The sequence below is a fragment of the Cervus canadensis genome, chromosome 8 (assembly GCF_019320065.1).
Source record: "Cervus canadensis isolate Bull #8, Minnesota chromosome 8, ASM1932006v1, whole genome shotgun sequence".
Taxonomy (NCBI): domain Eukaryota; kingdom Metazoa; phylum Chordata; class Mammalia; order Artiodactyla; family Cervidae; genus Cervus; species Cervus canadensis.
Window position 1 is genome coordinate 16,585,943 of NC_057393.1, and position 23,188 is coordinate 16,609,130.

Here is a 23,188-nt window from a genome sequence, read left to right on the forward strand (position 1 = left end):
TGCACAGTCTGATACTCGGAAGATTAGACTGTGTGACCGCACAGAGTCGCTTTGATGTCTGTGGCTCAGGCTGTCTCTTGGGTCCCAGCGTCCAGCCCCGTCAAGGTCACTGGCTCCCCTCTGCCAGGACCCTCTGTGACCCGATGTGGTGGGTGGGAGGGGCGGCAGGTACGACTGGCAGGGCGCCCAGCACCGCCTGCTTATCCTGGCTCCAGCCTCGAGGCTTGCCCTTCTAGAGGAATCCAAAGGACCAGGGACGGGGCAGGCACCCACCCAGGGTGTAGAGTATGGAATGTGAATTGCATTTCTCTCTGCAGGATACAGAAATGTTTTGGTTGTCATCCAAGGGCATTCGCTTTGCTTGAAATGGATTTTGATTTGGGTCTTGTTAAACCTAGGCTCCTGTGTGCTTTCATACATCTCCCCCTCCGTCTTAGAATTTAATTTACCCTCTGTTTTTCCTACTGACTGTTAGCCCTGATACTCAGTGATGGTCAGAGCACCCCTCCCCTCCACTCCCAGGGAAATGGTAAGAGGCTGGGCCTTACAGATTCTGGGCTGAAAGGCTTAGTTGTTTGTTAAAGGAGGTAAAGTCCAGCCACAATGGGAGAGGAAATCAGACAAGGATGTTTTTAAAAGCAAGCTGTGTTTTTCTGACTGCTTTGGTATTGGTTCCCACCCTGACGACTTCTCTAACCCTGGGGAAGAAAAAATATTTTTAGTCTGATAGTGGGCTGTAGACAACCCAGAGCTGACCCATCTCTAAAAGAGGTGATAACTCAGAGGCATGGTTTTAGTGGAAATAACTTGTTAGGATCACCCAAGACCCCATGGCAAGGCAAGGGCTATGTACAAGGCCCTGTGTCTTTTCCGACTCTCGTGAAGTCCTTTATGAGTTATGTTAAACTAGAAATATCAAGGAAGGAAAAAGGATGGGATAGAGAAATGTTTGTAATTTCTGGAGAAGGGTGAAAATCACAGAACTGGAATTTACTTTAGAGATAGCAACTTGATGAAGAAAAGCAGCTGACGAACTGGAATCTTATGGAGTTGGAAGACATTTCCTGTACACTGTTTAACAAGCTTAAATATTTTTAATTTTAAAAAGCCCTGCTTTCTATATGTTTCCTACAAGTTACAAAGTCATTACTAAGGTAATAAATAAAGGGGAGCTGCATGCTCTTTCCCATCCCCTCTCTCCTGAGCATGTACTTGTGCTATTTGGCTGCCAGGACATATATTGATCCTTGCTTCCCCTGGAGCATCTGGCAGTGACGAGACCCTTGGATTGCTGTTATTGTGCATTTCTGACTCCAACATGCTCTTGGGTTGGTAAGGAGACCAGGAATGAGATCATGAGTAATAAGAAACCATTAAGTGTTTGCCCTTGCACAAGAGAGAATTATCCTATTGGGATTAACTTTCAAGAATGTTGAACTTGACGGCAAATATTTATCTCCTGGTGTTAAGAAAGGAAAAGATGTCAAACCTTTGACATGGACTGTAGGATGGTGTCTGTGTTTGAAAAACAGGTTGCATTAAACCAGAAGCATGAAGAGTTTCTTATTGTTCCTTCCCTGGAATTATGCTAATAGTTGTTACCACCTGCAAAGCAACAGCTGACCTGGTATTCTTCTCAATATTCGCAGGAATATCTCTTTGGATTCCAAGTCTGTCTTTCTCAGGTCTATGGCCTAGATTCAGCTGGGGTTTTGCAACCTAGTTCATTGTCTCCCTGTATCATATTACTCAAGGTGAATTTATTGTAATTAACATCTCTTTTACTTACATAGCAGTCCTGTACACTAGGCAGAATCAGTGCTTTTCCACCATTTTAACCTTTTCAGAAAGTGCATAGTATTGGGGGAAATGAACAATTAGGTCCCAGTGCATCCAGTCATTCTGAAAGTTCAGTGGAGGGTTCAACTGGACAGATTTCTCAAAGGTCCACCTTTCACCAGGCCTGACATTGCACATTCAGGAACTGGGGCAACCCAATGTCTAAAACAAGCCAATGGACCCTACCCAACTGACTTCTGATGAAACCCCAGGAACGGAAGATCCTTTTCTTGTCTACAGTTTCTACAGTTATTGCCCAAAGTGAGTTATTGTTGTACAAGGGATAGTCTTCAAAGATTCCCTTGGATCTTTCCTGGGTGGTTAGCTGCTGTACTCCCTCATGAGAATTTATGGAAGAAGGAAAGACAATGCTTATTATTTTTAAGCTGTCCAAGTCACCAAAGTAATTTCTACTCTTTCTGACCCTTGACGTGTAGCTGGATGTGGGGGAAAGGGAGAATGAACTTAACTAAAACTCTTGATTGAGCCCTAGTTCTATAACCTTGAAGACTTTTCTTAGCCCATATATAGGCAGAAGTGTGCCCCCAAATCACTGGATGGATTAAATGGGAAGATACTAACATTCAATTACAAAACAAATGCAAAAGATAACAGTAAAAAACAGTTGATATGAAATGTTTAAGCTCAGTCACAAGAGGAAAAGTGAAATCTTTTAGTGGCCACCAAAGTCCTCAACCTTCCAATCCTGATTCTTTTTTGACCTTTTCCAGTGGACCTTGGTCCTAACTAGAAGTCACTTTTGAAGCTTCATGACAAAGACTTATGCAGAGAGATCTAGGTAGTGTCAGCCATCACCTGCTGATTCTGAGTCAATTTCAGAATTAAACATGAGGGCTATTTGCATTTCATCCACGTCTCTCCATCAGTTCAAAGGATTCTATCAACAGAAAGACGAGGATAAAAGGAGAATTGGAAATTTTTCAGTGGCACTCTGGAGGTCCCAGAATAATGGATACCTGATGAGATTAAACTGCAGAGCTTTTACTGAGAAACCATTTTATTAAAAAAAAAAATCATTCACTTCACAGAGGTTAGAAAAACACTTTGGGAATCTAGTCAGTAAAGCACTCTTAATTTGATTCTTCTTATTTAATTCCTTCAAATTCCTCTCAGATTAAAATTGTAATAAAAGGCAAAAGCCATTTGGGATAACTGTTTGGCAGGCCTCAATCTGAACATAAACATTCCCAATGACCTTGTCATATATCTACTTTTATGTATACGTACAACTGAAATGTGTATGTAATTCACCAAAAAGACATAGCAGGAATTTTCATAGCAACACAGTTCAAAACAGCCAACATTTAAAAGCTACCAGCCTGGTCATCAATAGTGGAATGGATAGGAAATTCCCTGGTGGTCCAGTAGTTAGGATTCTGTGCTTTCACCACTGTGGGCCTGGGTTTGATCCCTGGTTGGGGAACTAAGATCCCACAAGCCACAGGGTGTGGCCAAAAAAAAAAGAATGAAATGGATAATAAGAAGTAGTATAATTACCCAACAGAATACTGTACAGTCATGAGACGTGGTGAAGTACAAGGACATACAGCATTGTGAATAATTCTCATGGTGTTGATTAAGAGAAAAGTGAAAACGTTAGTCGCTCAGTCGTGTCCAACTCCTTGCAACCTCTCTGGACTGTAGCCTGCCAAGCTCCTCTGTCCATGGAATTCTCCAGGCAAGAATACTGGACTGGGTTGCCATTTTCTTCTCCAGGGGATCTTCCTGACCCAAGGATCGAACCTGGGTCTCTCCCATAGCAAGCAGATTCTTTACCATCCAAGCCACCAGGGAAGCCCTTGTCTACTAAGAGAAACCAGTCATATCTGCTTCCACTTGTGTAAATTTCAAAGAGAGGTAAAAGTTAGAAGTTGACGTAGTGATTAGAAGTCAGTTGCTGGAAAAAGGCATGGAGGGGCTTCTGGGTACAGATAATGTTCTCTTACCTGGTTTGGGTGCTAGTTATAGGTTGTGTCACATTTATGACAATTCACTGAGCTGGAAATGTATGATTTGTGTGTTTTTCTCAGTATATGTTCTACGTCAACAAAGAAGTATACTTAAAAGAAGAAAAATACAGCATACCTCTTTCTTGCTCCAAAGAAGGAGGGAAGAAAGTGCATTCAGGACTTTTTGCCTACCTTGTAAGGGAGAATGCTGTGATATAATATGTAAAATGCGTGGTATTTTTGCTGACAAAAGAAAAGCCAAACTGTAAGAGAGACTGTAATGACACAAACAAAACACTTGGTCAGGGAATTCCAAGTTCAGCTAATATCCAAGGAAATTCAACCCCAAATCCTCGGGTCCCTGGTTAACCTCTAAACTGTGCTGTATTCCTTAATAACTTATCAGAGAGACTAGTGAGATGATTTTAATCCATGCCACTTGGATCAGTCAGTTCCTGGTTTTAAGGAAGTACACTTAGTACCTGGGACACATGATATGGCTGTTCCTAGATTTGAAAATGACAGGCAGGCTGGAGCTGCCAGGGCTGCTTCACAAGCCTTTAGGATCACACTGCCCATGCCACGAAGATCACCTACGTCAAGAAGTAACTTTGGGAGAGTTGTCTTTGAAGGACTTGGTGTTATCCGTGGTTTGGGTTTTTTGTTTTGTTTTATAACATTTGAACACACAATTTGAATAGTTGGAGGTGGGAGGGATCGTGAAAGTAAGATCTTTGTTAAGGTCTTAAATGGTGTAGTCTTCCTTGAGACTTAGCAAACTGTAAAATATGAAGACTTTGATTTGGTACAAGAAACCTTTATATTTATTCTTAAAAAAATGAAAAGCTGGAAGATAATGCTGCACAGTCATAGGAAATACGCCTCTTTAGGGTTGGTCTCAGCGAGGGTCTCCCCTCATGAATGGAGCTGCTAAGCAGTGGGTGGCTGGAGGACCTGGTGGTGTTGAGTGCAGTCTGGGCTTGGACAGACCAGAGTTCAGACTACGATTCCATCCCTTGCTAACTGAGTAACCTTGGGTAATTTCTTGATCTTTCGAAGCTTTAATTTCCTCATCTGTTAAATGACATAATACCTACCTCACGGGATTGCAGGGAGTCAGGTGGGATGTGGTTTGTGAGCTGCTTAGCGTAGTGTCTGGAAACAAGTAAGTACCGACATGACAGCTGGGGCACAGAAGTTCACCCCTTACTTCTATTTTGGCCATAATTATTCAGGAGACAGTTGTTCATCCATCTAGGGGTTTGGGAATAAGGGCTTCTGTTGGCCTATTAATTCACCTGCCATTCCTAGAGAACTTGCTCTATGGAAAGCAAGAGAGATCCTAGAGTTCTGATGACATGGGTGTAGACCACATCTGTAAAGGGATGTAGAATCTAACGTGAAAGAGAAGCAGCAAGCTCCCCTGCACTGGGTACCAGATACTTCCTTTGGTATGAACTGAACTTGCCTTTGGGCTTCCCAGTGGCTCAGTGGTAAAGGATGGGTCTGCAATGCAGGAGCCACAGATGTGGGTTTGATCCCTGGGGCAGGAAGATCCCCTGGAGCAGAGCATGGCCACCCACTCCAGTATTCTTGCCTGGAAAATCCCATGGACATAGGAGCCTGGCGGGCTACAGTCCATGGGGTCACAAAGAGTTGGACACAACTGAAGTGATTTAGCACATAGGCATGTTTAATTTTCATAACAATCCTCCATAGCAGGTTTTCTTATACCAGTTTTTACAGATGGAGAAATAAATCCCCAAAAGAGCCCAAGGCCACATCGTTTGCAAAGTTGGAATGCAGACCCTGGGTTCTCTCGGCTCCAGAGCCCATCTCCTTCCACTTCATGGGTGGGCAGTGGGATGGGACAGATAGCCCCGCCATAACAGTAGGAGGCAAAGTGGGACACGTGGGACAGTCCAAGCCCAGGGCTCCAGGAATACCAGGGAGACGAGGTCAGTTTCAAATGCGGAGATCCTTGTGTTTCCGATTTATGTTTCGCCTTCAGTGTTGTTATTTGCTCTGCCTTGAAATTTGGCAAAATTTCTACAACACATGTTAACAAAACAGTCTCAATCATCTTGACCAACTTTTTGTGTCATACATGTGTTATTTTTCTAGTTGCCTAGGATTTCTGAAACAAGAGAAGCAGTGTATCTGTGATGTGGCAATATTGGTACAAGAGAATTGAACTCGTGTCCAAGGACCTGGGATGTTTCCTAGTCATGACACTTAGCTGTGTGACCTTGATTTTGACCCAGCAAGTCATTTGGCCTCTGAGTCTTGGTTTCATCACTATAAAACAAGAACGATGTCACCCATTTCAAAATTTTAGAGAAAACTGCAATTAAATACTGTGCATGAAAGTACATAGCCAAAGAACCAGCCCGAGAGAGATCCAGTAGCGACACTAAGGTCAGTGTTATAGCCCAGGTTTTTATTCTGACTTCTCGTGCAGTCCTGGGCAAGTTCCTCAATCTCTCTGCAGTTCTGTCTCTCTTCTTGTACAGAAGAATAGTGATCCCTCTGAAGAAAGAGAAATGACGATTTGATTAGCAGATTAGACCATTGTTTTCTAATCCTTTTGAAAATGTTCAAGTCTTTGGACAACTGCTGTCAGTTCAACACTGCACACATATACCGGTATATTTTCTTCTGCCAAAAAAAAAAAAAAAAATCTTTATTTTTTCAATAACTTTCCAAAGGAATCTGGACCCCCCCAAAAGGAATGAATGCATTCATTCATTGAAGTGAATAGTGGGTCTTCCCATTAGGTCTTTACCCCACCCATCAATGTTTTCTTTGTTTTTTAATTGTCTTGTCTCTTTATTAAAGAATAGTTTACATACCATACAATTCACCCATTGTGAGTATACAGCTTATTTTTATTACATTTAAGCATTTTTGCAGCCATCACCACAGTGCAGTTTTATAACTTTTTCGTCACCTCAGTTTGACTTTGCAATCAATCTTGCTCACAGTCTTATTCCATCCCCCTTCCCAGCAACCACCAATCTACTTCATGTCTCTCTTATTGCCTTTTCTGGAGATTTCATAGAAAATGGAATCATGCAATATGTAGTCTTCCCTGTCTGGCTTCTTTCACTGAGCATCATGTTATTGAGGGTCATCTATGTTGTTGCATGCATCAGCAGTTTGTCTCTTTTAGTTAAAAGTAGTAACTTTGCAGTATTCTGTTTTGTGAATGTTCCACATTTTGTTTATCTGTTTTAGTGGAGAGTCATTTAGATTATTTCCAGTTTGGGACTGTTATGAAGAACACCGCTGTGAACTTTTGCATATAAGAATTTGTGTGGACATAAGTTACCATTTCTTTTAGTTGGAAACCTAGGAGTGGAAGTTCTGGATCACTTGGTAGATTTATGTGCAGCTATTTGAGAAACTGCCAAAGAAGTTTCCAAAGAAGCTGTACTGTTTTTCACTCTCCCCTTGCCATCAGTGAGGATCCCACTTTCTTCATATCCTCCTAACATGTGCGATAGTCAGTCTTTTCCATTATAGCCATTGCTTTTTCGTTGGCTCATTGCCTTGTAGTATCTCATTGAGGCTTTAATTTTATTAGCTTGACAGATGATGTTTAAAATATTTTCATGTGTCACACTCATCTATCTTCTTTGGTGAAGTGTTATTTAAATCTTTTGCCCACTTTTTAACTGAGTTGCTCAGCCTCTTATTATTGCACTTTAGTAGTTCTTTATATATTCTGGATGCTATTCCTTTTTTAGAAATATGATTTGCAGAAATTTCTTCCAGTCTGTGGCAGGTCTTTCCATTTTCTTGATGTCTTTTGAAGTGAAAAAGGTTTTAATCTTGACAACATCTGATTAATAATTGTGCTTTCGTATAATGTCTAAGAAATCTTTGCCTGACCCACAGTCACAAGGATTTCATGTTTTTGTCTAGTGGTTTTATAGTTTTAGCTTTTATATGTAGGTCTGTAATCCAGTAGAAGCTAATTTTTGTGTATGATGTAAGGTAGGGATTTGATGGGACATATATATTCAATTGTTCCATCAATATTTATTAGAAAAAACCATCCCTTCCCTATCAAAGTGCCATGGTACTTTATTGGAAATCAGTTGACCATAAATATGTGGGTTTATTTTGGAATTGTCTCTTCTGTTACATTGACTTTTATGTCTATCCCAGTGCTGATACCATGCCATCTTGATTACTTGTAGCTTTATAAGTTTTGAAATCTACCATTATCCTGTTCTTTTTCCAACATTGTTAACTCTCCAAGGTCCTTTGCATCACCATGTACATTTTAGGATCAGCTTCCCAATGTACAAATAATCTGGCTGGGATTTTGGTAGCGATTACACTGAACCTGTTGATCAATTTAAAGAGACTGGTTAGATCTTACGGGAATATACACATCTAAAGATAACATTTATCTTGTACTGTTAAACTGCAAAGACTACTTAGAAATTTTTGTACTGAGTTCCTTAGAAGGAGATAGTTCAGTTCAGTCACTTGGTTGTATCCGACTCTTTGCAATCCCATAGGCTGCAGTACACCAGGCTTCCCTGTCCATCCAGCTCCTGGAGCTTACTCAAACTCATGTCCATCGAATCAGTGATGCCATCCAACCATGTCATCCTTGGTCGCCCACTTCTCCTCCTGCCTTCAATCTTACCCAGCATCAAGGCCTTTTCCAATGAGTCAGTTCTTGGCATCAGGTGGCCAAAGTATTGGAGATTCCACTTCAGTATCAGTCCTTCCAATGAGTATTCAGGACTGATTTCCTTTAGGATTGACTGCTTTGATCTCCTTGAAGGAGATAAGATCTTCCAAGGAGCTATCTAGAAGGAGATAAAGACCGAAGCAATCATTTGCAAAAAGCCAATATGTATTTCCACTGGGATGTTGCAGCCTTTTTATTCTTTTATATTTTGAGCTGGTCAGAGGTAACCAGAGCATTGGAGTGCACTTGTGGATATCTCTTCACACCATTCTGTGCATCTTCTCTGGGGAACCCTCCCCTGGTACTTGGAGCAGGGACCACTGTTGGGGCTGTAGTTGGTGGGGAGTAGGGCGGCAGGATGCTAGTCTCTGTGCAGAGTGGCTTTGCAGACTTACAGAGAGGCCTCTGGGCTTCATGCAAGCTGCCTGGGCAGACTGATTTATTCATCTTTGCCCAGGATCCAAACTTTGGGCCAAGGCACACCCTCATTATCCTGCCCAACCAGCATGCTGAATCAGGAAAAACAGCCTTCCGGAACAGGTGAGTAGTGTCTTCGAGATCAAGCTAGTCCGGTTGCATTGGAAACCTCTCCCACTTCAAGGGAAAAAGCAGCAAATGCAAAGAAGGCTGAGTCAGCCCCGCCTTGCCTTTCTACAGGAGCAATACCGGGAACTAGTGTGGTTCTGCCTCTGTCCCCACCCATACACCTGCCAGGGAAGCAACGTCCTTGTTACTACCTTTGGCTTCTTCATCTACCATCAGGTTTCCCCAGTTCATGATGATCTGTATAAACTTATGTCAGTGCTTACAAAATAAAAAGAAGAAGCTGATCTCTGTGCCCCACCCTAGGGCCATTGAACCCATTTTTTAAGAGTCTCTTGGTTGTTGCTTATGTGCAGTAAAGTTAGGAAACCCTTGATCTAGGCCAACACACTGACCTCCAAGTGTTTGTGTGTCCTTAATCTGAAAGCATCATCAACCAGAACCATATTTGCAACAGTCTCAGGGGCTTCCCAAGTGGCGCTGGTGGTAAAGAACCTGCCTGCCACCGCAGGAGCTGTAAGAGACACAGGTTTGATCCCTGGATCAGGAAGATTCCCTGGAGGAGGAAATGGCAACTCACTCCAGTATTCTTGCCTGGAGAATCCCATGGACAGAGGAGCCTGGCAGGCTATGGTCCATAGAGTCGCAGAGAGTCAGGCACAACTGAAGTGACTTAGCATGCAGGGACAGGAAAGCAATTTGTTTTTTCTTTTGGGTATTCTGAACACCATCTCTGAATCAAGTTAGATCTTTTTTAAAAAGGTATACCACCCTAGACCTTGATAGTTTAACTTCTATGAAAATGACTTCATTCAGTGACCTTTAGTCTACACTCTCCGTTTTTCCCAAGGCTTTATAGAAGAAAAACTACTTGGATGTTTCCAGCCATCAGTGAAATCAGTGTGGAAGTTGGCTAGCTGCTCCAGAACTGAGGTTCCCCCTGTGAGAATTCCGTTGGGGCTTTTTGGAAGCAGTTTATGCAAGAGGAGGCCTGGAGTCAGGCAGTCAGGACTCACAGCCCAGCTCTGCTTTGTGGAAGCACTGGGAGCTTTGGAGAAATTGTTTGCTCTGAGTTTTCATTTCTCTGAGCTTTTTCATTGTTCGAAGAGCAAGGTTGTAAAAGAACACAGGGCTGAGTGACAGGTCTCACTGGGAACCACTCCTAAAACAGAGCAAGCCCGTATGGAACCATAGCCCATGGTTGAGGTTCACAGCTTGTGACTAATTTAGAATCAGGAAACCTTGCCTCTCTAGTGACAATTGTATGTGGCCATTTTTTAACCCAGTGAGACCAAAGTGGCCCATTTTCTCTTTTGTCCTCGTCTACTGAGAAGCTCGCATCCCAGCCAACATGTTGGCCTGAGAGTGAAACCTTTTGATTTTTCTTTTCCTCTGAGGCTTTTGTTTCATTGTTTTCAGATCACAGCCTTCTCTGATAAGCATCCGGAAGTCCTTTGGGGAAGGAGGCGTGGTCTGAGCTATAAATGGCTGAAGGCTGACTTCAAGGACCCTGTTCCATATCTCCTGAGCTGTATCAGGAGTAAAGTACTACAAGAGAAACGGTGGGGGGTGGGGGGCGGGGAGGGAGAGAAACTGAAAAGGACAGTTAGCCACCCCGGAGCTAAGAGAATTATCTGTCCAAGGATGGGGTCTGTAATCACAGTTCTCTTTTCTACCCACAGTGGTCTGTTATCCCAGCACAGGGCTTAGGGTACCAGAACTCCTCCTGGCTTTCAGACACTATGGGGTCTTTGGTTCATTTCCAATCTCTGCCATCAAGAATGTCCTTTCTCTACCCAAATTGCTTTTCTGTTAACACTGCCATATGAGCTTGGAGAGGGGTGCGATTTTACACAGAATCATAGAATCTTACAGCAGGGTGGGACTTGAAATTGTCTAGTCCAGCCCTTCACTTTCTACAGAGGAAGGGCCAGGGCCTTGGAGACGGTAAGTAGTGATATAATTGAGGTCTCATGAATAAGAACTAAAGAAATGATACCCCAGTCTCCTAATTCTGAATCTTGTAGCCCTTTTCCTGAACCCAGTGTCCATGAGGAGCTCTGAGCTCCTCTCTGCTCTTACAGTCAGTTTCACAAATTTGGTGCCTTGCATTGAATTCTGCCTTGTAGCAGATGGTGTTTCCCCAGATGGAATTCTTGCCTGTATGATAAAGTTTATACCTCAATTTAGAGAAGCGTGACTTAATCAGCGCTATTAAAGGCAAGCAGTTTCTAGCACTTTGTGTATGCAGGTGCTTTTATAAAACTTAACTAAATATACAAATCATTTATGGTCCATGGAGATTAGTGCCAGTCCGAATGTGGACTTTTTAACATATGCATCTTGAATGCATGACAATAAAGAAATAAGGTTGTAGTTTTTTAACTACAGAGATGGATGGAGAGTCCCCATTCACCACAGGACTGTAGGAAGTCCCAAAGACACATCTGGTCTGTCAGGCTGGGGCAGAGCTGGAGTTGGAGGATGTGAGCCTGGGGTCAGGTACTTGGTAACCATCATTTATGGAGTCACCTGTCACAACAAAGCCCACACTGCTTTAAAAGTTTGCAGTCAACAGCTTCCTCTCCACATGAATGTGTGTTCCTCTTCATTCTTCTGTGAGTGCTGTTTAGACTCATTTTGCTCATTGTCTGAAATACTTTTCCTTCTTCTAAAAATGACTCTGATTTAAATGTTTTGGATTCAGCTACATCTGTGGTTTTTTTTTTTTTTTTGTTAAGTTTGCATATAACCCTGTCTGTGTTCAACTCTGGTACTTTTCCTGGCCCTGACATAGGGCTTGTCTGAGAACTGTCATGTAAGAAGAAGTGAAACACATGTGGGGGTGGGGGGGCTCCCTTATCTTGAGCCCTAGACCCTGTGCCCTCCCCCACCCCACCCCCAAGCTTGCACTGCGGCACAGACTTTTGAACAGCTGTGTAACTGCCCTTCGATCCTGGCTCACTGTATTTCTTGACAGGTTGAGCATCATGGGATGAAGCAAGTACACAGGTCAAGACCGATGCCCCTGGAGTTACGTTGGCAGTGTTTCTCAGCTGTGCTTTTACTCATGACTTGCAGAGCAGAGCCCTGCCGCAGGGGCCCTGGCCGAACCTCCCACCCATCCTGTGTGATAGGTCATGTGATAGCTACCCCCCCGTGCCTGTCCCTGGGAAAGGGTGGCATCCATAGAGCCTTTTATCAGCACCCCAGACTGCATTAGCAAGGCTTCTTTATGTGTGTGGTCCTGGAACCACCTCTGTTCAGAGGCTTATTATGTTGTTTTCCTATTATTGTTGTATGCAGTACATCACAGCATTGTCAAAATGTCATTTGATCGTTCACCCAGCATCCCTGTGAGGTAGATACAGCAGTGAGGTACTCTATGGTGACTAGCTATGATACTAGTTAGGGACTCACGCTCCAGAGTCAGACCACCTGGGTTCACACCATGCCCCTTACCACTTTCTAGTTGTGTGACCAGAGACAAGTTTACTAAACCTCTCTAAGCCTCAGCTTTCTTATCTGGTGAGTAGGAAATAATAACCTCAAGAGGTTCTTGTGAAACAGATGCCTGAATGTTTATGAAGTATGGAGAACAGTGACTGACACAGAATCATCACAATAAAAATGTTCACTTTTATTGTCGCGTCTCTATCAACTTCATCATCTCTACAGTCGATTTTCCAAGAGTCTGTGGTTTGCCCAAGATCACATAATGACTCCAAGAGACAATGGACTCTTTTCTTCTTGGTTTTTATTTCCTTATTACACAGTAACATAAAAATGAATTCTTGTAAAAGATCAAAGCAATACAGAAACATATAAAGAAAGTTGTTAGGTTCCCACCTCTACTCTTTTCCTCTTTCTCCACAAGGAACCACAGAAAACTAATTGGCATGCATTGTCCCCACCTTCTCTCTGGACAGGACACACATATAAAATCAATGTAAATAAATATATATGTGTGTGTGTGTGTCTTCTTAGGCTTAAACAATCGTAACAGTGCCTGACTTATAGGACTGGTGGTCAGTGTTGGCAAAGGTGGGGCATGCCAGGAAATATACTAGTCCTCTCTCATCGGCTCCATGAGATAAATGCTATTATTTTACCCATTTTACACGTGTGGAAGTTAAGGTTAGAGAGAGTGTCACCTTCATAGGACCACATAGTGCTGAAACTGGATTTCAGTCCAGTCAGGCTTACCCAGTATCTCCACACTTTTGACCACAACTGTATGTGGCCGTATCATAGGTATTGTTTTTCTGTTTGAGTTTTTCCTCTTACTAATATTAGTTTGAACTCTTTCCATGTAAGTATATGTAGGTTTACTTCATCCTTTTAGTGGCTGCATATGAGTCAATATTTTGTTTCACCACTTTCTTATCAAGGCTTCTGTTTCCTTGTTCTTTGCCGTTGTAAATAATCCAACACCAAATATCCTTAATACTTTTGGACACAGGTGTGAGAATTTCTGTAGAGTGGCTTTACCAAGTGGAATTGTTCATCAGGGAGTAGTGCGCACACATTAAATAAGTATTGCTTTCCAAAAAGAATTTTGCTCACTGACAGTATGTGAGAGGGCCTGATTCACATTAGTCTTTTTTTAATTGAATTATTTATTTATTTTTGGCTACACTGGGGTTTTGTTGCTACGCGCAGACTTTCTCTAGTTGCAGCGAGTGTGGGCTACTCTCTAGCTGGGGTGCACAGGCTTTTCATCGCGGTGGCTTCCCTTGTTGCAGAGCGTGGGCTCTGGAACACATGGGCTGCCGTGGTTGCCGCGCACAGGCTTAGTTGCCCCATAGCACGTGGAATCTTCTCAAACCAGGGATTGAACCTGTGTCCCCTGCATTGGCAGGTGGATTCTCAGCCACTGGACCACCAGTGAGGTCCCTCACCTTAGTCTTCTTTTCATCTTTGCCAGTTTTTTGAAGAACAATACTCTTTTTCTAAATTGTGTTTCCATGATTCCTGATGGGGTTGAGCTAATTCTTTACTTTCAGGGTAATCTACATTTCCTCCAGAAGTTGCCTTTTGCCTGTATTGCCATTTAGTTTTCATTGTAGATGCTTGTTGTGTATTTTGGATAATAATCTTTTATATTTTTCTGCATTTTTGTCTTCCATGTAAACTTATAAAATTGGCTTGTCAGTTTACATAAAAGAAACTCCTGTTTGTATTTTGATTGAGAACTTGTTGCATTCATAGGCTCATTTTAGATAATTTGGCAACTTCACGATATTTATTTTTTCCTTCCATAAATACCACATGTCTCTATTTAAGTCTTCCATCAGTTAAATTCAACTGTTTTCCTTGTGTAGATCTTGCATTGAAACATTTGTTTACAAATGGGAACCTGTTTTGTCATCACCTAGACTTAATTTGTATTGCTAATGAATAGAAAAACTTTTGGTTTTTACATATGTGTTAAATTTTTACCTAGCTACTTGACTGAACTCTTTTATTAGTGACCTTTGTGCTTATTTCTTGTTCTTGATCTATCACATTGGCTAGGAAAAACAGTGAAGAAAAACATTGGTGAAAGTGTACATCTCTGCCTGCTTCCTATCTTTAATGAGAATGTCTCTAACATTGAAGCACTAAATATGGTGGATCCAGTTTATCATCGTGCAGAAATTTCTATTGCTAGCTTACTGAGTGGGGTGCCTTTCACTGCAGACTACACCAGACTCCTGTCAAGGGGCCTTCATTGTTTCCTCTACGTTTTCCTTGAGAATTCAGAGATGGTCCTCACTGCCTGGGACCTCCCAGTTTTGATCTCCCAGCATTAATCTCCCAGCTGACTCAACAGTGGTTAGCACTGAGTAATATTTGCTCTCTTCTTTGCTTCGCTCGCATTGGACCCTGGCTGGCCTAAGGCAAAGAGCCACTTTGTGTTAACATATCCTATACCCCTCCCCCCCAGATAAATAAATAATGCTGTATGGATAAGAACAAAATTCCACTTCTGGAACTTTCTGGCAGGCACCACTGAAAAGATTTCATTCCTGGCTTCTAGTTTTAAATAACTTCAACTTTTTTTCCCCACTGGGTTATCTTGAGTCGCTGACCACCATTTCACACTCCAGTGACCAAGTGGTTTCATAGTTTGTACAGGAGGGTGTGAGAAGCGAATCACCACCTGACCTCTGACTTCCTGTGGAGATTTCACGCAGGCACAGGGTGAAGCCATTTCTAACTCTAGGCTCTCAGCACTGCCTTGCGCACAGTTAATGCAAAAGAAGTGTTTTCACGGTTGACTGATGACATGATTTAATTGCAGAGTACATTTGATAATTTTTAGGTGGTGAGACTTTTTGCTGAATCTATGAACGAAAGGATTTCATTTTGTCAGGCATGTATTTGGAGCATGACTCTAATGTAACTTGGCACCTGTCTAGAGAATTGTCCCTGCGTCCAGTGACATTTCGCTTTGGGGAAGTCAACACCTGCTATGATGGCATCTGTCATATTTAAGAAAGTGACATGTCCATGAATAATGCAGAGCCGCCTCACTAAAATGCCTTCTTCAGAAAGCAATTAAAATGAGGCATTGGCGGAAGATTATTATAAGCAGCAGAGAAGCAGGTTTGGGCTCTTTCCGAAATTAAAAAGTAGTGGATGATATCTTTTACTGTGGTTTTCTCATCTTGATGTAAGCAGGGTAGATTATATTATTTTCATACTGTTTAGCTAGAAAAGTAAGGACCTGCTAAATAGGATCCTTTCTTTCTATGGCTTTAGTACAAACCAACATTGGCCTCCAACATCAATTTGGATGTTAATGTTTTTGAGGTGAAGTTTTTGGGGAGATGGAGTGGACTCATGTCAGGCATGTGGTGTGTAATTGGCAACTCTCCAGGAGAGCCTAAGCCAAGATACAACTGGATGCCAGAAACCCCAAGAGGCGAGGCAGCCCCACGTGGCAAACACGAGCACTGATCTTTGAGCCCCTCATGGGGCCAATGCCATCGGCTTTAGCTTCTAGGGCTATTGAATGAGAAGTTTGGTCAGTCGGACAAGTATCTTTCCTGCCTTAGCTTTTTCTCTTTCCCTCAAATTGCGATGTCCACAGAAGAGGTTGGGAACAGTGCCCAGCAATAGACTGAACATTTCCTACCTCTTCTCTTGCAGGCGGGTGACAAACATTACCACCCGAGTTGTGCACGATGCAGCAGATGCAACCAAATGTTCACAGAAGGAGAGGAAATGTATCTTCAAGGTAAGGTGGTCTGGGGAATGCAATAACCTCTCCCCACCCGGGGAGAGAAAACCATGCTATATTTGTTTGTTTTTAGGAGAAGGAGGCATTTCATTAGCTGCAAGGCTACCCAGATCCCAAATGGATGTAGCCAAGTGTGACCTCATCAGTTAGTATTAATCAGCCAGGCAGTTGACATGCTGGCAGTGAGCCCCTGAGGCTGTTAACAAACAAGTGGATTGCTTATGGATGGATGGATTGAACTTGATGTTTGATGCCATGGAGATAAGGCAAGAGGAAAGATCAGCTAGGCCTCCCACCCAACCCCCAGGAATATGCTTGGGAAACAAAAGATCAAAAGAGGAAATGAATGTCTAGAAATGTTACATACTGGATGGTTATAATACTTGGTTTTTTCTCACTTCACTATCCTGGGAGAAGGATTTTGGGGGGCCTCCCAGTATGCTCTTATCCAGGCTTTTAGGAAGAAGAAAATATCATACTTGGTGAATTACATCACAGATGTACTTCATCCCATGAAGATGAGATAGCTGTCATAGTGAAAGAGAGAAGGACAGAAGTGAGAGAGAACACACCCAAAGTTCCTGACAGAGAAATTGAGAAGTTTCTGGTGCCAAGGAAGTGCTCATTACCAGAGGGCCATTCAATTTTTTTTAATGAAAATAATTTTGAGAAATTTTCCCAGAGTACAGCTATGATTAGCTTTTATCTCCTCTAAAATTCTGAAGCTTTTCTGAGAGTTTTAGGGAAGGAGTCTCCTCCAGTCAAACAGTACCATCTGTGTGAGCATTTTACTATTTTTAGCAGGAAAGAGTCATTAAATAGACAAGGGCTGATCAGCAAAATTAGCAAGAATATAAGAGCTATTGCTTGTTCACTTTGCTAATTACTGGTTCTCATCGGCCTTTGCATGTCATTTCTTCATCTCTGCACGTAACACTATGTGTAGTTTTAATGAATGGTTTGCTTTGCTCTTGATTTTTGTTTTTACGAAACTAAGAAAAGTCTCCAGAAATGATTCTTGAATATTAGATCAAAGCTTTGGCTACTCTCCCCTTAAAGAACGCTAGCTGTATGAGAAATTGACAACCCAGACATCCTTTTTAGCTTTAGAATGATTTCTCTGAAAAAATTACAGTGGAAAATCTCACTGAATTTTAAAGGGCCTGATGAAGGCAAGTGACAAGCCCCAAATCTGTGGCCTCATATGGGCTTTATATGACACGTTTTCCCCCAGGATAAACTGTGAATCCTTGGGAGCAATAGACAGGTGTCACTTTACATGTTCAGCATGGAGCAGATTTATTCTTCAGTTGGTCTCTAGGCTGTGTTTTAGATCCGAATGTGTCAGTTACACCACTCACCATCAAAGACCCAAGAGTGTTCGTCACCCCAAGAGTGTCTGCTGAGAACTGAGACTCAGGGCTCTGGGTGCACCTCTGTATGTTCACATAGTTCTGCAAGCTGAGTGAAGAGGGTGATTTCAGGCTGTACGTGAGTATAGCACATTCATGCTACAGATAAACAACCCTGGTAATTTGGGCTACGTTCCAAATTCGAGCATCATTGTAAATCTCTCCTGGAGTTGGGCTTTGGAGTTCTTTGTGTGTGCTCTCGGCACATCCTTGAACAATGAGCAGTTTCATCTTCCCCAGCATCTCATGTTCTCTCTGGCTCACATTCCCTGTGTGTCTGACCTCTGGAGGACAGTTCCATGCCTTGTACACCCCTAGTGTTCTGGGCCAGGATGTCCATTCAGTAGAACCTCTACAGTGCACCCTGCTCCTGCTTCCAGCCCTGTTGCCCACCCTACCTCCCCCCAGCTCTCCACATTAAGAGGATTTCTGTGCTTTGAAGCCAGCCTCAGAGTAAAAGCCAGTGCTAAGTGGACTATGTGTCTGTCTGGCTTTGGTTTGATTTTTTGGCCCTGGGTTAAGCGAGATAGAAATGACTGCTAAATAGGGATTAAAGTATTATTCTGATATAAAATGTATTTACACTGTCATCAATTTAATAGTATTTTTAGCTCAGTGGTGTAAAATAATTCAAGAGTTATTTTAATTTGATAGCTTTTCAGGAGAGAAAGAGTTCAACAGTGAAATGTAAAACATAAAATATTCATACAGAGACTCTTATTAAATTTATATCATTGACATTGTCCTGCACAACCTCATGACTTTTAACAATTTAAAGGTAGCCATTTTAAACCTGAAAGCTACATTATTTTCATCTTAACTCAGGATATAGTTTAGTGACCATAACTGAGAAGAATGTGCCAAATGAGCATCATTGGCATTGGCTATCATTTTGAAAGTGGAATAAATTTACAAGTTTAGGCAAAAAAATTGCTTTCAACTTAGTAACTATTTGCTTAAGTCTTTTAAAGTCCCTCTTCAAATTCTTCCACCATTCCCACATTTGAACACATTCTTGCGTGAACATAGGACTTACATATAGACCTTAGCCATGAATTACATACATTGTATACCTAGGGGAAAAAAAAAAAATCACATAGGCAGGCACTGAATTCTTATAAGAAAAGAGCTTTCTATTGGATATAAGTGTTTTGCTTAGTTCTGTGATACTGGTACCATCCAAGAAAGCGCCTTAAATTCCTATGAAGTGGGGCATTGACCCAGGACCAGAAAACAACACTTTAGTAGTAACTTCACTAGTTTAAAAGTGAAGACCTTTTTTTTTTTTTTTAATTTTTTTATTAGTTGGAGGCTAATTACTTCACAACATTTCAGTGGGTTTTGTCATACATTGATATGAATCAGCCATAGATTTACACTTATTCCCCATCCCGATCCCCCCTCCCACCTCCCTCTCCACCCGATTCCTCTGGGTCTTCCCAGTGCACCAGGCCCGAGCACTTGTCTCATGCATCCCACCTGGGCTGGTGATCTGTTTCACCATAGATAGTATACATGCTGTTCTTTTGAAATATCCCACCCTCACCTTCTCCCACAGAGTTCAAAAGTCTGTTCTGTATTTCTGTGTCTCTTTTTCCGTTTTGCATATAGGGTTATCATTACCATCTTTCTAAATTCCATATATATGTGTTAGTATGCTGTAATGTTCTTTATCTTTCTGGGTTACTTCACTCTGTATAAGGGGCTCCAGTTTCATCCATCTCATTAGGACTGGTTCAAATGAATTCTTTTTGACGGCTGAGTAAAATTCCATGGTGTATATGTACCACAGCTTCCTTATCCATTCATCTGCGGATGGGCATCTAGGTTGCTTCCATGTCCTGGCTATTATAAACAGTGCTGCGATGAACATTGGGGTGCACGTGTCTCTTTCAGATTTCGGTTTCCTCAGTGTGTATGCCAGAAGTGGTATTGGCTGGGTTCATAGGCAAGTTCTATTCCAGTTTTTTAAGGAATCTTCCAACACTGTTTTCCATAGTGGCTGTACTAGTTTGCATTCCCCCAAACATTAAGAGGGTTCCCTTTTCTCCACCCCCTCTCCAGCATTTATTGCTTGTAGACTTCTGGATAGCAGCCATCCTGACTGGCGTGTAGTGGTACCTCATTGTGGTTTTGATTGCATTTCTCTGATAATGAGTGATGTTGAGCATCTTTTCATGTGTTTGTTAGCCATCTGTATGTCTTCTTTGGAGAAATGTCTGTTTAGTTCTTTGGCCCATTTTTTGATTGGGTCATTTATTTTTCTGGAATTGAGCTGCAGGAGTTTGCTTGTATATTTTTGAGATTAATCCTTCGTCTGTTTCTTCATTTGCTATTATTTTCTCCCAATCTGACGGCTGTCTTTTCACCTTACTTATAGTTTCTTTTGTAGTGCAAAGCTTTTAAGTTTCATTAGATCCCATTTGTTTAGTTTTGCTTTTATTTCCAATATTCTGGGAGGTGGGTCATAGAGGATCTTGCTGTGATTTATGTCGGAGAGTGTTTTGCCTATGTTCTCCTCTAGGAGTTTTATAGTTTCTGGTCTTACATTTAGATCTTTAATCCATTTTGAGTTTATTTTTGTGTATGGTGTTAGAAAGTGTTCTAGTTTCATTCTTTTACAGTGGTTGACCAGTTTCCCCAGCACCACTTGTTGAAGAGGTGGTCTTTTTTCCATTGTATATCCTTGCCTCCTTTGTCGAAGATAAGGTGTCCATAGGTTCGTGGATTTATCTCTGGGCTTTCTATTCTGGTCCATTGATCTATATTTCTGTCTTTGTGCCAGTACCATACTGTCTTGATGACTGTGGCTTTGTAGTAGAGTCTGAAGTCAGGCAGGTTGATTCCTCCAGTTCCATTCTTCTTTCTCAGGATTACTTTGGCTATTCGAGGTTTTTTGTATTTCCATACAAATTGTGAAATTCTTTGGTCTATGAAAATTCTTTGGTCTGTGAAAAATACCGTTGGTAGCTTGATAGGGATTGCTTTGAATCTATAGATTGCTTTGGGTAGAATAGCCATTTTGACAATATTGATTCTTCCAATCCATGAGCATGGTATGTTTCTCCATCTGTTTGTGTCCTCTTTTTGATTCTTTCATTCTAGTGTTTATATAGTTTCTATGTAAAGGTCTTTGGTTTCTTTAGTAGATACTCCTAAGTATTTATTCTTTTTTGTTGCAATGGTTGATGGGTATTTGTTCCTTAATTCTCTTTCTGTTTTTTTTCATTGTTTAGGAATGCAAGGGTTTCTGTGTGTTTAATTTTATATCCTGCAACTTTTACTATTCATTGATTAGTTCGTAGATTTTCTTGTAGAGTCTTTAGGGTTTTCTATGTAGAGGATCATGTCCTCTGCAAACAGTGAGAGTTTCACTTCTTCTTTTCCTATCTGGATTCCTTTTACTTCTTTTTCTGCTCTGATTGCTGTGGCCAAAACTTCCAACACTATGTTGAACAGTAGTGGTGAGAGTGGGCACCCTTGTCTTGTTCCTGATTTCAGGGGAAATGCTTTCAATTTTTCACCATTGAGGGTGATGCTTGCTGTGGGTTTGTCATATGTAGCTTTTATTATGTTGAGGTATGTTCCTTCTATTCCTGCTTTTTGGGGAGTTTTAATCATAAATGAGTGTTGAATTTTGTCAAAGGCTTTCTCTGCATCTATTGAGATAATCATATGGTTTTTATCTTTCAATTTGTTAATGTGGTGTATTACATTGATTGATTGCGGATATTAAAGAATCCTTGCATTCCTGGGATAAAGCCCACTTGGTCATGATGTATGATTTTTTTAATAGGTTGTTGGATTCTGTTTGCTAGAATTTTGTAAGGATTTTTGCATCTATGTCATCAGTGATATGGCCTGTAGTTTCTTTTTTTGTGGCATCTTTTGGTTCAGGGTTGGAATTAGCGGTGATGGTGGCCCATAGAATGAGTTTGGAGTTTGACCTTCATCTGCAATTTTCTGAAAGAGTTTGAATAAGATAGGTGTTAGCTCTTCTCTAAATTTTTGGTAGAATTCAGCTGTGAAGCCATCTGGTCCTGGGCTTTTGTTTGCTGGAAGATTTTTGATTACAGTTTCGATTTCCTTGCTTGTGATGGGTCTGTTAGGATCTTCTATTTCTTCCTGGTTCAGTTTTGGAAAGTTATACTTTTCTAAGAATTTGTCCATTCATCCAAGTTGTCCATTTTATTGGCATAGAGCTGCTGGTAGTAGTCTCTTATGATCCTTTGTATTTCAGTGTTGTCTGTTGTGATCTCTCCATTTTCATTTCTAATTTTGTTAATTTGGTTCTCCTCTCTTTGTTTCTTAATGAGTCTTGCTAATGGTTTGTCAATTTTGTTTATTTTTTCAAAAAACCAGCTTTTAGCTTTGTTGATTTTTGCTATGGTCTCTTTTATTCTTTTGCATGTATTTCTGCCTTAATTTTTAAGATTTTTCTTTCCTTCTGCTAACCTTGGGTTCTTCATTTCTTCCTCCTAATTGCTTTTAGGTGTAGGGTTTGGGTTATTTATTTGGCTTTCTTGTTTCTTGATGTAAGCCTGTAATGCTATGAACCTTCCCCTTATCACTGCTTTTACAGTGTCCCATAGGTTTTGGGTTCTTGTGTTTTCATTTTCATTCATTTCTATACATATTTTGATTTCTTTTTTGATTTCTTCTATGATTTGTTGGTTATTCAGAAGCGTGTTATTTTGCCTCCAGGTGTTTGAATTTTTAACAATTTTTTTCCTGTAATTGAGATCTAATCTTACTGCACTGTGGTCAGAAAAGATGACTGGAATGATTTCAATTTTTTTGAATTTTCCAAGACTAGATTTATGGCCAGGATGTGATCTATTCTGGAGAAGGTTCCGTGTGCACTTGAGAAAAAGGTGAAGTTGATTGTTTTGGGGTGAAATGTCCTATAGATATCAATTAGGTCTAGCTGGTCCATTTTTGTGTCATTTAAAGTTTGTGTTTCTTGTTAATTCTGTTTAGTTGATCTATCCATAGTTGTGAGTGGGGTATTAGTCTCCCACTTTATGTGTTACTATTAATTTCTCTTTCATACTCGGTTTTGGTTTGCCCGTACATATTGCGGTGCCTCCTTAGTTGGGTGCATATTATATTATTTAAATTGTTATATCTTCTTTCTTTGGGTTGATCCTTTGATCATTATGTAGTGTCCTTCTTTGTCTCTTTTCACATCCTTTATTTGAAAGTCTATTTTATCTGATATGAGTATTGCGACTCCTGCTTTCTTTTGGTCTCCATTTGCATGAAATATTTTTTCCAGCCCTTCACTTTTAGTCTGTATGTGTCTCTTGTTTTGAGGTGGGTCTCTTGTAGACGGCATATATAGGGGTCTTGTTTTTTTATCCATTCAGCCAGTCTTTGTCTTTTGGTTGGGGCATTCAACCCATTTACATTTAAGGTAATTATTGATAGGTATGGTCCCGTTGCCATTTACTTTGTTGTTTTGGGTTCATGTTTATACAACCTT

At 41.2% G+C, this 23,188-nt stretch overlaps 1 protein-coding gene across 22 annotated transcripts in view; it reads left to right on the forward strand.

The window, feature by feature from the left end:
* ABLIM1 (actin binding LIM protein 1) overlaps positions 1–23,188 on the forward strand; it is a 327,992-nt gene that overhangs the window by 251,137 nt on the left and 53,667 nt on the right. For all 22 annotated transcript variants that reach the window (XM_043475365.1, XM_043475370.1, XM_043475360.1 and 19 more), the window contains one exon: positions 16,201–16,288. In XM_043475365.1, coding sequence (XP_043331300.1) covers positions 16,201–16,288 — 88 coding nt within the window. The remainder of the gene's footprint in view (positions 1–16,200; positions 16,289–23,188) is intronic.